The following is a 16,554-nucleotide window of genomic DNA, read 5'->3' on the forward strand; positions in this document are numbered from 1 at the left end:
CTGTGCTTAAGTCATAAGTGTAAAGTGAGTAGAGCAGAGGCTAAGCAAACCATTTTGTAGTGCACCTGGGCTGATGGAGTTTGTTGGGTAGATGTTGCCAATCCATACTCACTGGGATCTGTTAGTGAGGAAATCAAGGATCCAATTGCACTGGGAGCTATTGAGGTCAAGGTCCTAAAGCTTATTGATCTGTTTTGAAGGGGTGGTGGTGTTGAATGCTGAACTGCAGTCGATTAAGAGCATCCAGATGTATGCATCTTTGCTGTCCAGATTTTCAGGATGAGTGAAGAGCCGGTGAGATGGCATCTGCCGTGGACCCGTTGCGCCAGCAGACAAATTGGAGCAGATCTAAGTCACTTCTCAGGCAGTAGTTCATATTTTTCATCACCAACCTCTCAAAGCATTTCATCAATGTGGATGTAGGTGTTACTGGATGATAATTACTGAACCAGGTTACCACATTCTTCTTAGGCACCAGTATAAGTGAAGTCTGCTTAAAGCAGGTGGGTACCTCAGACTGCCAAAGTGAGAGGTTAAAGATCTCAGGGAACACACCAGCCAGTTGGTCAGCACAGGTCTTTAGTACTCAGTCAGGTACCCAGTCTGGACCAGATGTTTTTAGAGGGCTCACCCTCCTGAAAATTGCTCACACATTGGCCTTAGAGTCTGAAATCACAGGATCATCAAGGGAGTAAGTCTGTGGGAGTTTGTGATGGTTCCTCCATGTTTTGATGGTCAAAGCAAGCATAGAAGCATTGAGCTCATCTAGAAGTGAAGCTCTGTTGTCACTTGTGCTGTGTGATTTTACTTTGTAGGAGGCGATAGTATTCAAGCCTTGCCACAACTGTTGAACATCCTTCATTGATTCAAGCTTGGTCTGGAATTATCACTTCACCAGTGAGATGGCTTTCCACAGATCGTACCTTGTAACTTTCTTGGTGACCAGACTTGAATGCCTCTGATCGGGCCCTCAGCAGGTTGCAGATCTGATGGTTTATCCAGGGCTTTCTGGTTGGGGAAGACTGAATGATTTTGTGGGAACACACTCGTCTACAACTGTTTTAGTAAAGTCTATGACAACCATGGCGTATTCAATTACAGGTTTCCCCTGCTGTCCAAAAGTATGAAACCGTTTGTAAGCCAAAATGGCGTAAAGCGAAGAAACAATTACCATTAATTTATATGGGAAAAATTTTTCAGCGTTCCCAGACCCAAAAAATAACCTACCAAATCAAACCAAATAACACATAAAACCTAAAATGACACTAACATTTAGTAAAAGCAGGAATGATGCCAACTAAAAGAGAGCATTTTGCTACTAGCAGAACCAATAGTGACATTGGCAGCTTTCAAGATTCATTCTCTCTGTGTGTAAATAATACGAATGGTGGATGCAGGCAAGTTCAACGCATGCACAATGTCTTTATTTCATTCACCACAATCAAAATGCTTAATTATGTCCAGTTTTATGCTAGGTATAACACCCTCACAAGCTCGCTTAAGCTTTCCTGATACCTTGGGACACATCCTGCTAACAGATGCACAAAATAAATCAAGATAAAGCACAGGTGCTCACAGACACAGTTCAAAACTATGGCGGCTCTTTGCTGGGTGCAGTTCCCGGAGAAGGAGTTTGGTGGCGCCACTCTCACTGCTCGGGGTGCACGAGGTGCCCCATAACAGATATTTTCACCTTTCGCCTTTTTTCATAAAAGTGAAAATCCTCTTCGGATTTCTTTCCATTAGTGAAAACAGGTACTAATGTAGGTCTTTTGTAAAAGCGAAGTGGCGTAAAGCGAACTTTCGAAAAGCAGGGGATACCTGTAGATCCATAAGAGAAGTCCTTGAACATGGCACAGTCTACTGACTCAAAGCAATCCCATAGCCACTTCACCGCGCTTCCCATGAGTACTGGTGAAGAGAATTGCCCAAAGCAGATGTAAACGAGATTTATTTATTAAAGTCATATGATGTAGATAACCCCTAAAGCAGGATTCCCAACCTGGGGTTCATGGACCCCTTGGTTAATAGCATAAAAACAGTTGGGAATCCCTGCCCTAGAGCTTGTCTTCTGTCTCCCTGAATTGTGCAGTGAGTGATTAGACATCCATGTGAAACCCAGGTTATTGACCATTCAAAGGACATGATCAACTGGAGCTTCATAAGTCAAAGTCAAGTTTATTGTTGTATGCACATGTAATTGTTTGCCCAAGTGCAAGGAAAAACTTACTTGCAGCAGCATCTCAGGCACAGAGCGTCGTAAAAGCAGCATTCACAAGAAAGACAAAAGATATACACAATTTTTACAAGAAAGAACACAATTAGAACAAAAAGAAGTCCATTCTAGTACGAAGTAGTTGCTGTGGTGCTAAACTGTCATGATTAAGGCTGTGCTGCCTGCCTGCCTGCCTGAACACCGGGCTCCTGCCTGCCTGACTGAACCCCGGGCTCCTGCCTGCCTGCCTGAACCTCGGGCTCCTGCCTGCCTGCCTTCCTGCCTGAACCCCGGGCTCCTGCCTGCCTGCCTTCCTGCCTGAACCCCGGGCTCCTGCCTGCCTGAATAGTCTTAAACCTGCTGGTGTTTTATCGCAGTTGTTACTGGGGCATCAAGTTAACTCAGAAGTGTCTAAAACTAAAACAGAAATGTTTCCTTTGCCTGCAGGGAATTTGTTACAGTCTGCAGCCTTGCCCTGGATTTAAACGAGCGGCTGATTAAGGAGGATCAGCTGGAGTACCATGAAGGGTTAAAGGCCAACTTTAAAGACATGGTGAAGGAATTATCAGAAATCACCCAGGAACAGGTGAGTGACACAGAATGGTTGACAACAGGTGATGTGAGCCAATAAATCAAATTCCTTTTGAGAGTTTTATACTGACCATAAAGGTCATGTTAATGATTAAATTTTATTTTAAGTCATTTATTTGTACAGGTTGCTGTAGGCTAGTCTGAGTGGGTGGTTCAGTCGAGCTACAAATTCTGCATTGTTTCTTGCTCACGAAGGAACTGTTTTGTCCCTTCGGATCTGAAGGGCTGTTACAGTCAGAGCACCCACATCCTTCACCCTTATGCCCCTCACCTCTCCTAATTTTGTTTTCCTCTGTGTCCCAGATGGATTCGGACTTGTGCACAGTACTTTTTCCCCAGTGCTTGCTCAGCAATCAGCGTGGGTGTCAGCACCAGGAGTGGCCAAATAGGTTCAGTTCTCAACTCCCTCTACCTCGTTAGTGCATTAGCTCTGCCTTGCAGATCCGGGAACCAAATTTGAATCCTGAGCAGAAATGCTGTCTGTGGGAAATTTTTGTGGGTTCCAGTTTTCTCCAACATCCCAAAGATATGCCATCCAGTTAGTTAGCCATGTCTTGCTGGAAGTTGAGTGGGAAAGAGAACAAAGGTGTATAGATAGGCACTTGCGAGAGAGTGGCTTGCATGTAGACAGAGAAATAGGGGAAGAGAGATTCTTGATTGGAAAGGGCATAGAAGGATATAGGGAGAAGACAGGAGAGGAAAATTGGATCAGCCATGATGAAATGGTAGAGCAGACTCGATGGGCCAAATGGCTTAATTCTGCTCCTCTGTCTAATGGGAGTAGAATTGATGAGATTATTCTCCTGGGAGCTGGCATAGATACAAGGAGTTGAAAATCATAGAATCACGATTATTCAGCCCAACTCATCAATGTTTATCTGAGCTATTAGCATTTTCCTGCATTTGGCCCATATTCATATAAATCTTTCCTATCTGTGTACTATACAGATGCTTCTATAAATACTATAATTGTACCTGCCTAAACCACTCTCTCTGGCAGCTCATTCTATATCTTCACTACCCTTTGCGTGGAAAACCCTTGCCCCTCTACTTTACATTTTTCCCCTCGCACTTTAAACTTGTGTTTTTGTTTTAGTTTTAGACACCCCTACAGTGCGAAAAGGACTGTGACCATCCAATTATCTATGCTGCTCCTGATTTCTAAACCTCAGTAAGGTCACCCCTCAGCCTCCTTTGTTCCAGGGAGAAAAGCCCAGCCTATGTCACCTCTTTTTGCAACTTAAGCTTCCAGTCCTTAGTGAACCTTTTATGCGCCCTTCCTAATTTAATTACATACTTCTTGTAGCATCGTGACTAGAACTGCACAGAATATGCCGGGTGAGCAGTGATGGGCATCAACCTCTGTATCTAACTGGATGCCATGTGATCTAACTGTCCAACCTTGTCAAAGTCATTGCTAAAGTCCCAATAGACAAGCTCAACCACCCTGGCTGATGGTGCATCAATATTGATGGTGCATCAATTTTATTGACTGGAAGTTTTAAAACATGGAAACCGTTTTGCGTCCGGAAAGGTTGGATTTGGACCCTCAAGACCCTGACGCAGCTCTCGCTTTTGAACACTGGCTTGCATGCTTCCAATCGTACTGGGAGGAGGTTCGTGCAACTGAACCCGCCGTTATGCACAGAATCCTACTCTCGAGGGTCACCCCCAAAGTTTACTCCATTATCCGGGACCTGCCGGCCTACGATGGGGCACTGGACGCCCTCAAAAGACAGTACCTGCGGCCGGTGAACACCGTCTACGCAAGACATCGTTTAGCTACCCGGCGACAGCGGGCTGGCGAATCGTGCGCTGAGTTTCTCTGAGCACTACAGACGCTCGTCCGAGCTTGTGACTGCAAGACGCTCACGGCAGAACAACATGCGGAGCTGCTGATGCGAGACGCCTTTGTGACGGGACTGAGGTCAGTGTACATGCGCCAGCGACTGCTGGAAAATGCCGACCTTACCTTAAGCTCGGCGATAGAGACGGCCAACGCTCTAGAAGCTGCTTTGCATAATGCTGACGCTGTCCAGTCGCGCGATTCCCCGCCGGTTTCGTGGACACCTCAGACCCCGCCACCGCCGGCTCCCGGGAGAGAATTCACCAACGCCGCTGCCAGTCGCGATTCCACGAGCTCCCTGAACCCGACCACGGCGGTGGCCCGTCAGATGCCTGTGCTTTGTTCTTTCTGCGGCCATAAAAAACACCCTCGACAACGCTGTCCAGTCAATAAAATTGATGCACCATCAATAACTCACACTGAGACGTAAGGCGAGATATCGGCTTTTATTGACTGGAAGAAGGAACCAGGAGTGAGTGTCTATCATACTATGTCCTGGAGACTGAGGCCGAGCGTCAGGCCGCAGATCTCCTTCATACAGGGGCCTGTGGGAGGAGCCACAGGAGCAGTCAGCAGGGGGCGTGTCCAGACAGGCACATAGTTCACCACACTGGCTTTGCAAGTCCTCTTGGCCACTTCTTTCAAAAACACACACTCTAATTTCTTAGACGTAATTTCCTACTGTCAAGGCCATTTTAACTGCAGGTTGATTCTGTCTCTCAGTGTCTTGCACCGCCCTTCCCACCACTATTGCCAGCAATTTTCACATGACTTTCACATTACTCATGATAGGCTCTCAGCCTATTATTCCTTGGCTTGTCTTTGCAGGCCTTCTTAAATAAAATGCTGGAGGAACGCAGCCTGATGATGGGTCTCGGCCTGAAACGTTGACTGTTTACTCTTTTCCATAGATGCTGCCTGGCCTGCTGAGTTCCTCCAGCAATTTGTGTATGTTGCTTTGGGTTTCTAGCATCTGCAGATTTTCTCATGTTTCTAATTTACCACATTAGCCACCTTCCAGTCTTCCAGTGCATCACCCTTGGTGAACGGTGATTCAAGTGTCTCAGCAATTTCATCCCTGGTTTCAGACGATGTCTTGAGCTATACTGTATGGAAGCTTTTCAGACAGAATTGATGTGGAGAGTGTACATATAGGGAAGAGAATATGGCCCATTCTCTGAGCACTGACCTAACCACATGTTCAAATATCTCAATGGCATCTGGAGAATTTGAATTTAGTAAATAATATAAACAGAAATAAAACCAACTCAGGGACTATGGTTTGATCTGATCTGTTCACAGTATTCCCGAGAGAAAGGTTTGGCACATTCACTCAGTCTGCCCAGCTGTGTGGTTGTTCTTTCCTTCCCTCTGAAGTGTCTTCACAAACCATACAAGAGCTGCCCAAGATGGGTGAGACGTGCAGCAAAACACCGGGAAGAACTTACAAGGAGGAGAGAGAGGTTGGGGGATTGGGGTAAGGCAAGAGAAGGAGAGAAGGATATTGGAGAGATAAGCAAGTGAGGTCAGTGCATGCTTTAGGAACATGACAAGGTATATTACATGTTCTGTAAATCAGGAAGTGAAACATTTTTATGTTATAACAGGAAGGAGAGGTGATGTTGCATAAAGTCAATGTTCAGGGATAGGATGTCCCCAAGCTCTTTGCTGCTCTGTTCAAACCCAAAGTCAGACCCAAGGCCAGATACATCCTGAGAATCTGGAGTGGAAAATAACAAGTATGTTTCCGTTGAGCCCATCTTTGTTAGATTCATCAGCCAAGTTCTGCCAGTGGTGTGAAGGAGTTGTTTTATTGTTCACATTCAAGAATGAATAGGAATAAACGTACAGGGCTGTGAAGAGAGGGGTAGGTAGTGGGACCAGCTGATTTGCTCATATGGTCAAATAGCCTCCTTTGGTGATGTAGTGCGAGCTTGCCTCTGCTAATGATTATCTTAAATGCCAACTGTGGAGTTTCTGACAATATTAACAGTGTTTTGTATATCAAGGTTGCTCTTCTCAAATGTTTAATACATGTTGAAGTCTTAGCTTATCTAAACTTGGTACTGCCAAGAAAGTAATTACAGGGATAGGTTGAGTGAGGTAATCATTTGAGATCCACTTCCTTTTTCAACTTGCACCTAACCTTCCGTTAAAAGTGGGCTTAGCTCGCAGTTTCTGATGTTTATTGTGGCAATGCAAAGCAGCTCTTTGTGCACTGTTAACTGCAGATACTGATCCTCACAATGAACAATACTGCCTGTGAGGCTGCACGCTATGTTTTGCATCTTCCTCTCTCTGCCTGGATCTAATTATAATGTTACATTTGCTTAATGAAACTAAATGGCGTGTCAAAGTTGAATCCCTGAACTTGCACATGACCACTCTGTTGGAAGTTTGTTGAAAGTGTAGTTAAATTGCTTTTAAACTGTTTGAATTGTGGGGAATACTCCATAGTGAGGTACCCCCCAATGAGCAGTGACGATATCTGTCCTTCAGGCCAAACAGATCAATGTTTCATCACAAATAAGAGTAATGTTAATAGGAAAGTAGGTTTCTGGAAAAGCTGCCACATTTACTGGTCTCCATTTGCCTTGGAAATGTGAGATTTCACTGCAGTCCAGACCTGAACATGGACTTGAACTGAATGAGAGCCAGCAGCTTGACTCAGCACTGATAAAAGAGCAGCATTATACATTCAGGTCTGGATAATGTGTGGCCCAAAGGGATTGAAGAGATGTCACCGAAACTGCTTTGCTAGTGCAGTTGATGGACAGACTGTCCACTGTCAGGGGTCCTGAATGTAATGTCGACCAGCTTCCTGGGTGTTGTACATCCAAGTGAATGACAGCTCTTTTATCACATTCCTAAATGAGACCTTGCAGAAAATGGCGGAGGTTTAGAGGCAGTAAAGTAAGAACCATCTCTCAAAATACCCAGACTGTAGCAGTCCTTCTAATGGATTCCAGGAAGCTTCTAGTGTTACGTATCCCATAACTGGATAACTTACCAGCAAAGATAGACAGGTCCGTTGAAGTCTGATGTCACTATTTTCAAACGCTTTTATTTGTAAAGGGGCACAAAAGTAAGGTTGATATAAACACTCAGATAATGCACGTCGTCAATACTCAATCTAAAGCGTGGGTATAGTAATAATCATCATTAAGAAATGAGCTCTACTGTTGTCTAGGGGATAATATATTGTCCGTTGGAAATATAAAAGTCACTCAGAAGTCTGCAGGCTTCAGCCTTTTGGGAATCACTGGGTTTCACGTGGGGCGACAGAGAGAGAGAGATTGGGGAGAAGAGGAAAGACTTGCCGGGTCTTTATGAAGCTTCCATTGAATTGGGGGAGCTTTGGTTCCCCCTCCCCGATGTTAGTTAAAAGCGGTTTTCCGTGATTCCAGCCACAAATTCCAATCCCGGAATCTAACGCATGTGGCTTCCTTCAAAATGGCTTCCCGCTGCTGCGGGATCACTCTCATGTCTTCTTGGTGCGTCTGAGGGGCTGCTCCCCTTAGACCCTCCTTTATACTTCTTCATGGGGTCGCAGGTGTCAATCAGGTTGGGATGATGTAATCTCTCTCTCAACCAGCCCACTTTGCCCGAGGGCTTTACACGTGGTCTCCATGAGACAATAGTCACTGTTACCTTATTTTGGAACGTGCTATTCGGCACGTTTCTCTCTCTCCCACTTCCTGGGTCTACTGACCCCCCCCCCCCCAACGGGTGCTCTTGCGATTCTCACAAAGGAGGGGGCTGGGATCATAACACCTCCCCTCTTAAAAACGTTTTTACCAGCGGTTAAAACGGAGTGGTACACAGTCTTACAGGATTTTTGGATCTAACACAATACACAAGTTTTTCTTTTTACAGAGTACTACCGTTATACATTCAAGTCAGTATCTAAATAGTTAACGATTACAGTGTCCCTTTCTTTAATATCTTAACATCGCGTACCGTACTAAAGTCTTGTAGCATCAGACTTCAATTCAATAACCACCTATTTATATTTTTCCTTCAGCAACAAAACTAAGGAGGTGTGACCTTAGCTTGGGTGCATTTACAAAAGTTTATGCGAATACTAATCGTTTCAGTCATTTTACTTAACCAGCAAGTCTCCAAAGGGCTGTCTTTATTATTCACAGGCTTTGGCGCAAACCCGTTCAACCTGCCTGGCTGTCTAACAATGGCATCTCCATTAACCGTCGCCTCTTTTCCGGCGAGCCCCCCCCCCCCCCCCCCGTGGGGAACTTGAGTAGTTTTGCGTGGTGATCTCCCGCCCGCCTCGTTCATCGGGGTTATTTTAGCAACACCATGCCTCAAACTTAGACCATTTCCACCCAATCCTTCGATTTTACCCAGGTGGCTGGCCCTTTTGTCAGTACCCTTCAGGCTATTGGTGTTTAATTCGAACTCTTCGCTCAAGTAGCATTTCGAAGGTGGCCTCTTCACACCCCATCCTGGCATAACAATAGAGTGGGGGGCCCCGCTATCTCCCGGCTCACTCTGTGAGCGATCTGCCAGGTTTAAGATTTCTTCCTTTGATTTGGAAACTATAGACGTTCAGTTTCCTTCAATAACAATCCTCATCCCCCCATTCTTAAATTCTGTGTTAACTTTGAACCCACCTTCGAGTACAAACACTGGGGAACTCACACTTCCCACGGTTACCAAGGTTAACCCTTTTCCCACTGAACCAAGTCTATCTGACCCACAAGGACGGCCGCCCCGTTCCACTGAATCAAATACCTCAGACTTCTTCTGAGCTCCGTTACCAGGTTCAGCACCTCGTGCATCCCCATCTTGGACACACTCAAACGGGACATTGGCCTCTTCCAGGCTTTCAACACCCGTACCTTTTTCAAATTCTAACTTCCCCCGATCCTCCCAGTTACTCTCTGGGCAGCTCCCAACCAGGGAAGGCGCAACCCTGCGAGCTGAAACAACCTCTTCGGCCCTTTCAGCAGACTCCTTCGAGGCAAGGGCATCCTTTCCATCTAGGACTGCCCTCACCTCATTATCGGGAACACCTTTAGAACTCTCAAGTTCTTCAAACAATTCTGCCAAACCAGACAGATCATCCATGTCCAACTCTGGACCTTTTAACAGCTTTATCTGTTTCTCATCTTTATTTCCTACCTTTAGGACCTTTCTCTTCGCTAAGGGCAGATCTATCTCCTCTCCCTTACCCCCTTTCACTTTACTACTCTTCGTCTTACCACCTTCTAAACCCTCATGGCACAGGGTCAGCAAAGACGTCTCAGCCAAATCAAAACTGGCCAGATTTAAACTGCTCTCGTTCTCAGCTGCCTCTCTCGACATGCTGCGAGTGACCGCGCCGGCGAGATGGTCCTTGGGCGCTAGGGACGGGGCCACCACACTCGCCGGTCGGCAGGTCGGCAGCATTCCTGACCAAACCTTACCCCCCGCTAAGTCGTTTCCCAGCAGGATGTCCACGTCAGCTCTCGGGAATTCTGATGGCACCCCTATTTCAACTGATCCATACACCAGCTCACAATCCAGAATGACTTTATGTAAGGACACCAATTCTATCCTTTTATTTATTCCTTCTATCTTTACCATGCCTGTTTTCTGACCAAATTCTAGTACCTTACTGCTGATCAGCGACAGCTCAGCCCCCGTGTCTCTCCACATTCGTACGGGAACTGGTGTGTCTTCCTCCGTCACAGACACGGTTCCGTGTGACAGACAACTCTCAGAGCCTTCTTGTACTCTGTCTACCCTCGGCTCTCTGGTCGATTTACTGATTACCACGGCACACCCGATAGGGACTTTGGCTTTCCCTCTTCCTATCTCTTTCATCGGAGCAAGCATCGAGATGCAATATGCCCCTCCTTTCCACAATTAAAACAGGTCAAACCCGGAAACCTCTGGTTGTCTTGCCTTTCCCTCTCAACCTTACCGCTAGCTCCCGGTGGGACCTCTGCCTCACTCGTCGGACTTTCTCGATCGTTCCCACGGTCTCTCTGGGGACTTTTATTCGAGGAAGTCTTTGTCTTGTGGGTTAGGACATATTCGTCGCAAACCTAGCAAATTCTGAAATGGACTTATCCGGCTTCTCAATCAAATACATCCGGATCTCCTCCGGAACACAACTTTTAAATTCCTCAATCGAAAGTAACTCCCTAAGACGCCCATAATCCTCGTCCACCCTTTCCGCGGTGCACCAACGCTCCAAGAGCACCCCCTTCTCATGGGCTAGCTCGGTGTACGTTTGATTCCACCCTTTCTTTAAATTTCTAAACTTTTGTCTATAGGCCTCAGGTACCAATTCGTAAGTCCGGAGAATGGCCTCCTTTACTTCAGCATAATTCTCCGCTTCCCCCTCCTCCAGGTACAACGCCGCATATGCTCATTGGGCCTTCCCTTTTAACACACTTTGTAACAACGCCACCCACTGCTCTTTTGGCCACTTCTGATTTACTGCCACCTTTTCAAAAAGCAAGAAATAACTATCAACATCGGTCTCCTCGAACGGGGGTACCAATCTCAACTCCCTACTAACATTAAACCGCTCCGCTCGGTCTAACCCTTGATCTCTTCGCTCGTTCCTCATCTTCTCCATCTCCCAGTCATTCCTCTATTTCTCTTTCTCGACTGCTTCTAGCTCCTTTAGCTGAATTTCATGCTGTCTTTGCCTCTCAGCTTGCTCCTGCTCTTTTTTCGCCTCTAACCCCTTTAGCTGGAACGCCTGCTCCCTTTCTTTCTCTCTCTCAGCCGCTTCCAGCTCTTTTAACTTAATTTCATGTTCCAACCTTAATTTCTCTACCTCAAACTGAACCGCCCCACTTGATGGTACCCTTTCAGGGATATCTTCCAATACCTCCAATATCTTCCAATTCCAATACTCCAATAATTCAAACACATTCTTCCCAATGTAATACTGAGTTATGGCCCTTCGCATCTCCCGCTTTTTCATGAATGACCTCACTTCTGCGAGGTTCAACCCCTTCGCCAAATTTAACAAGTCTGATTTGGTGGCCGACTCTAGTGCCCCCACAGTCAGGTTTTTCACAAATTCACCCATGTCCATCTTTGCTGGTTTCCCGTCTGGCTACCCGCGTAACCAGATTCAAGTTTTGGACTTACAAGCCCGATTCACTGGCCTCCCAATTTGGTGTCAAATCCCGAGACGAGAAACCCAAGTTGTTACGTATCCCATAACTGGATAACTTACCAGCAAAGATAGAGAGATCCGTTGAAGTCTGATGTCACTATTTTCAAACGTTTTTATTTGTAAAGGGGCACAAAAGTAAGGTTAATACAAACATTCAGATAATGCACGTCGTCAATACTCAATCGAAAGCGCGGGTATAGTAATAATCATCATTAAGAAATGAGCTCTACTGTTGTCTAGGGGATAATATATTGTCCGTTGGAAATATAAAAGTCACTCAGAAGTCTGCAGGCTTCAGCCTTTTGGGAATCGCTGGGTTTCACGTGGGGCGACAGAGAGAGAGAGATTGGGGAGAAGAGGAAAGACTTGCCGGGTCTTTATGAAGCTTCCGTTGAATTGGGGGAGCGTTGGTTCCCCCTCCCCGATGTTAGTTAAAAGCGGTTTTCCGTGATCCCAGCCACAAATTCCAATCCCGGAATCTAACGCACGTGGCTTCCTTCAAAATGGCTTCCCGCTACGGCGGGATCACTCTCGTGTCTTCTTGGTGCATCTGAGGGGCTGTCCCCCTTAGACCCTCCTTTATACTTCCTCACGGGGTCGCAGGTGTCAATCAGGTTGGGATGATGCAATCTCTCTCTCAACCAGCCCACTTTGCCCGAGGGCTTTACACATGGTCTCCATGAGACAATAGTCTCTGTCGCCTTATTTTGCATCCTGGTGGAACGTGCTATTCGGCACGTTTCTCTCTCTCCCACTTCCTGAGTCTATTCAGCACGTCTCTCTCTCTCTCTCTCCCACTTCCTGGGTCTACTGACCCTCCCCCCCCCCCTCAACGGGTGCTCTTGCGATTCTCACAAAGGAGGGGGCTGGGATCATAACACTAGTCAGTGATGAGATCTTCCATTTGCCTTTTCCTCAAAGCTTGCATGGTACTGGTGGTAACGTAGGCCAGGTTATAGAGACTAGTTGTCTGATGTTTACAGGGAAAAAGATGCTGTGTCCACTAACCACTGACACTCTGCAAGCATTCATTCTAGGGTTGTGATCAGACCTGAATGCAGTCCAATGGTTCACCAATGAGCCATGCACCCCATCCGAAAAGGAAGCTCATCATTAAAGCAAAAAAGTGGTTGAACTAAGAATATACCTGGTCAATGTGAATGACCTTTGAGAATTCTACAGGTCACGTATATTCTGAATTACCATGAGCTCAATCCTAACCCTGGAGTCAAAAGTAGGTCAGAATGTTTATGGATTGAACCAACAATGCACATTTGTGGAACATCACTTAAATCTTTCTTGTGTTTATAAGGCCCAGTCACAGGTCCACCTTCAGTTGCCAATCAGGATGAATACCTGATGTCAAATTTAGATTGAAAGAAGGACTTCTGTTTACCTGCCCCGATGAGTGTAATCAAATGTCAGTAAAATAAATATCTGAATCACGTATTTTTATGCCAATGTCCCAAATTTTAGATTTTGTATTCACTGCCTTTATTCTAATCACTTTTACTGGCCTTTCCTGCCTTCCATGCTTGAACTTATAAGACACCTGTAAATGGCATGGTTAAGAACCTTTTAAAGGATAACTCTTTGCTTCATGAAGGAGCACTAAGGACTCAAGGTATCTCAAGGGACTTGGGCTAATAAATGGCAGATGGAGTTCAATCCAGATAAGTGATGTATTTTGGGAGCACTAATGTGACTAGGATCTTCACTATAAATGGGAGGATAGAGAGAATTAAAGAACAAAGAGATCCTGGAGTATAAGAGCAGATCCTTGAAGGTGGCAGCCCAAGTAAATAACATGGCTAAAGCTTATAGGATATTGGCCTTTGTTAATCAAGATAGTGAATACTAAAGCAGGGAGATTATCTTCAACTTCACAAAATTATGATCAGATGCAGTTCTGGGAACCACCCTTAAAGTGGCTGCAGAGGAGATTCACCAGAATATTGCACGAGGAGTGATTCAGTTATGAGGTCAGATTGGAGAAGTTGGGTCTGGTCTCCTAGAAGTTGAGAGGGGATGTGACGCAACTTTATAAAATAGCAGTGTATAAATAGGGTAGACAACAGGAAAAGTTCCCCCACATGGAGAAAACGAGACAGCATAGATCTAGGATAATCAGAAAGACAGTCAGAGCGAACGTAAGTGACCCTTTTTCATCCAGGAACTGGTGAGTACCTAGAAAACACAGCTCAAGAAACTGTTGAAGCTGAATTGCTGACATCATTAAGAAAGTTTTTAAGAATGGGTTTAGGCATAGAAGGGTCTAGGCCGAATACTGGGAAATGGAATTGGGTGCACCCTGATGAGCTTGTATGTGGTGCAACAAATTGCCTGTTTCTGTGCTACATTACTCTGCAATTAATGTTGCATCTGAAAGAATGTTTCTGCAGCAAAGCATTGATGAACACTGTGAGTCAGCCAAAATCTTTGAGCTCGATCATCCACATATTTGAACTATGACCTTTCACTTTTCAAGTTGGCAAGCTTCTCTGCTCAGACCATTCCAAACCAGCTATAAGAAGTTCCTTTGGAATGTAACCAGGCAAGGTCTGACACCATGCATCGTGAGCCAACATTAGCTCAAAAGAATAGGTTTTAAAACCTCTTAAAGGAGGAAAGAGATGTGGAGAGCTGTGAAAAGAAAGGGCTTCGAGGGATTGCAGTTCCTGCAATCTGGAGGTTCAAATATATGTTGAAGTTCAGCAGGTGGAGCTGCATCTGTAGAAGGAAAGGGATTATCAATGCTTCAGGCCGAAACCCTGCATCAGAGCTGTAAGAAACTCAGACTTTAATATCTGACTATCAATGAGAGCAGTGAGGAGGAAGGCCAATTAAACACCAAAGTTCCGAGTTGGTTTGGATTTTTGAAACAGTTGAAGGAAAATATTGAGTAGGACAGGAATACAGACATGAAATGACTCTAATCCCATGATCAGAATATTTTTAGTTTGTATCCTGTTTCAACAGCTACTGGAACAATCAAAAACATTTTCAATCGGTCTTGAGTAAAGCTGAAAAACATAACTATCCAGACAGCAGGTGTGAAATTTATGCAGAGGGAAAATGTCTATCATCTCGCTACTCTGAGAAAGCTGTTTTATCCAGTGCTGTGTCCACCAATGGGATAATTCAGGCTTCAATTGTCATGTGTGTAACACAAAAAAGCAGGAAATCATTTCCTCCTTGGCAAGATTATGAAACTCCAAGCAGAATACTGTTGCGTTTTCAGAAGTATGTGAGCTAGCTGTGCGTACGGTGTGTGATATAGGTGACTTAATTTTGAATATTCTCTTCCTAGGTGAGAGGGGCTATTCAAAGTGTGAGACTCTTTTCAGACTGAGGGGAAGGGCTGGGAAGAGCGAGAGTTGAAGGCAAAGTCAGGAAAGCAAATAGATGGAGTTGAAATGTAGTTTTGGTCATGATGTATTTGAAAAGCAGATAGAGGTCTGACTTGTCCATTTAATGAAAGTTGCCTCACAGGTAGATAGGGTAGTTAAGAAAGCTTATGGGGTGTTAGCTTTCATAAGTCGAGGGATAGAGTTTAAGAAGTGTGATGTAAAACTCTATAAAACTCTAGTTAGGCCACATTTGGAGTACTGTGTCCAGTTCTGGTCGCCTCAGTATAGGAAGGATGTGGAAGCATTGGAAAGGGTACAGAAGAGATTTACCAGGATGCTGCCTGGTTTAGAGAGTATGGATTATGATCAGAGATTAAGGGCTTTACTCTTTGGAGAGGAGGATGAGAGGAGACATGATAGAGGTGTACAGGATATTAAGGGGACAGCCAGCGCCTCTTCCCCAGGGCACCACTGCTCAGTACAAGAGGACATGGCTTTAAGGTAAGGGGAGGGAAGTTCAAGGGAGATTTTAGAGGAAGGTTTTTCACTCAGAGAGTGGTTGGTGCATGGAATGCACTGCCTGAGTCAGTGGTGGAGGCAGACACACTAGTGAAGTTTAAGAGATTACTAGACAGGTATTTGGAGGAATTTAAGGTGGGGGTTATATGGGAGGCAGGTTTTGAGGGTCGGCACAACATTGTGGGCCGAGGGGCCTGTACTGTGCTGTACTGTTCTATGTTCTAATATATTTCATTTTCACTGACCTTTCCATGTGCCTCATTACTCAGCTGTTTGCAATGTTGTGAAAGTTATTAACCTTCTGATCTCTCCTTTATTTCAAGCATGCTGGCTTATTATGAAGTGCTGAAGAAATTAATGGGTAAATGCATTCCATAATTTCTGCATCAAGTGTAAGAGGGAGGGAGCTTTGTGCATACACTTCCAGTAAATTCCCACCCTCACTCAGCCACTGTCTGACTCTCAGCTCTCCAAGTTGCTCATTGTCCTCCTCAGAACTGTGGCTGATCCTGTCTGCAACCCCAGGCATTCCACTGAATCTTTGGTAGCTACAGCATCCCCCTCCTTGAATAAGATTCAGGTATTTCTGCAACTGTCACCCTTCATTTAACTGGCATGGAAGTTGTGGGAGTATGCTCAGTGCTTGCCAGCTGGGCCGTGCACGCAGGTGTTGGGAAGGTTCCTTTTTGTAGGCCAGCACGCAGCCAAGCCCATTCAAGATCGAGAGTGAGCCTCTTTGCAATAGTTTGGGGGAATTAAAGAGCTGATTAAGTGTCAGTGACCATCTTGACATTTGACAAAGGATCTTCTTCCTGAGCTCTCTTGTAAATGATTATAAATTATGCTTATTCCAGCCTCTCCTGGAACTGTGACTGTTTTCTTTTCTCTCACC

At 45.3% G+C, this 16,554-nt stretch overlaps 1 protein-coding gene across 2 annotated transcripts in view; it reads left to right on the forward strand.

Moving 5' to 3' along the window:
* dock11 (dedicator of cytokinesis 11) overlaps positions 1-16,554 on the forward strand; it is a 307,563-nt gene that overhangs the window by 290,348 nt on the left and 661 nt on the right. For both annotated transcript variants that reach the window (XM_059977401.1, XM_059977402.1), the window contains exon 52: positions 2,663-2,801. In XM_059977401.1, coding sequence (XP_059833384.1) covers positions 2,663-2,801 — 139 coding nt within the window. The remainder of the gene's footprint in view (positions 1-2,662; positions 2,802-16,554) is intronic.

Source organism: Hypanus sabinus, chromosome 8, assembly GCF_030144855.1.
Source record: "Hypanus sabinus isolate sHypSab1 chromosome 8, sHypSab1.hap1, whole genome shotgun sequence".
Classification (NCBI taxonomy): domain Eukaryota; kingdom Metazoa; phylum Chordata; class Chondrichthyes; order Myliobatiformes; family Dasyatidae; genus Hypanus; species Hypanus sabinus.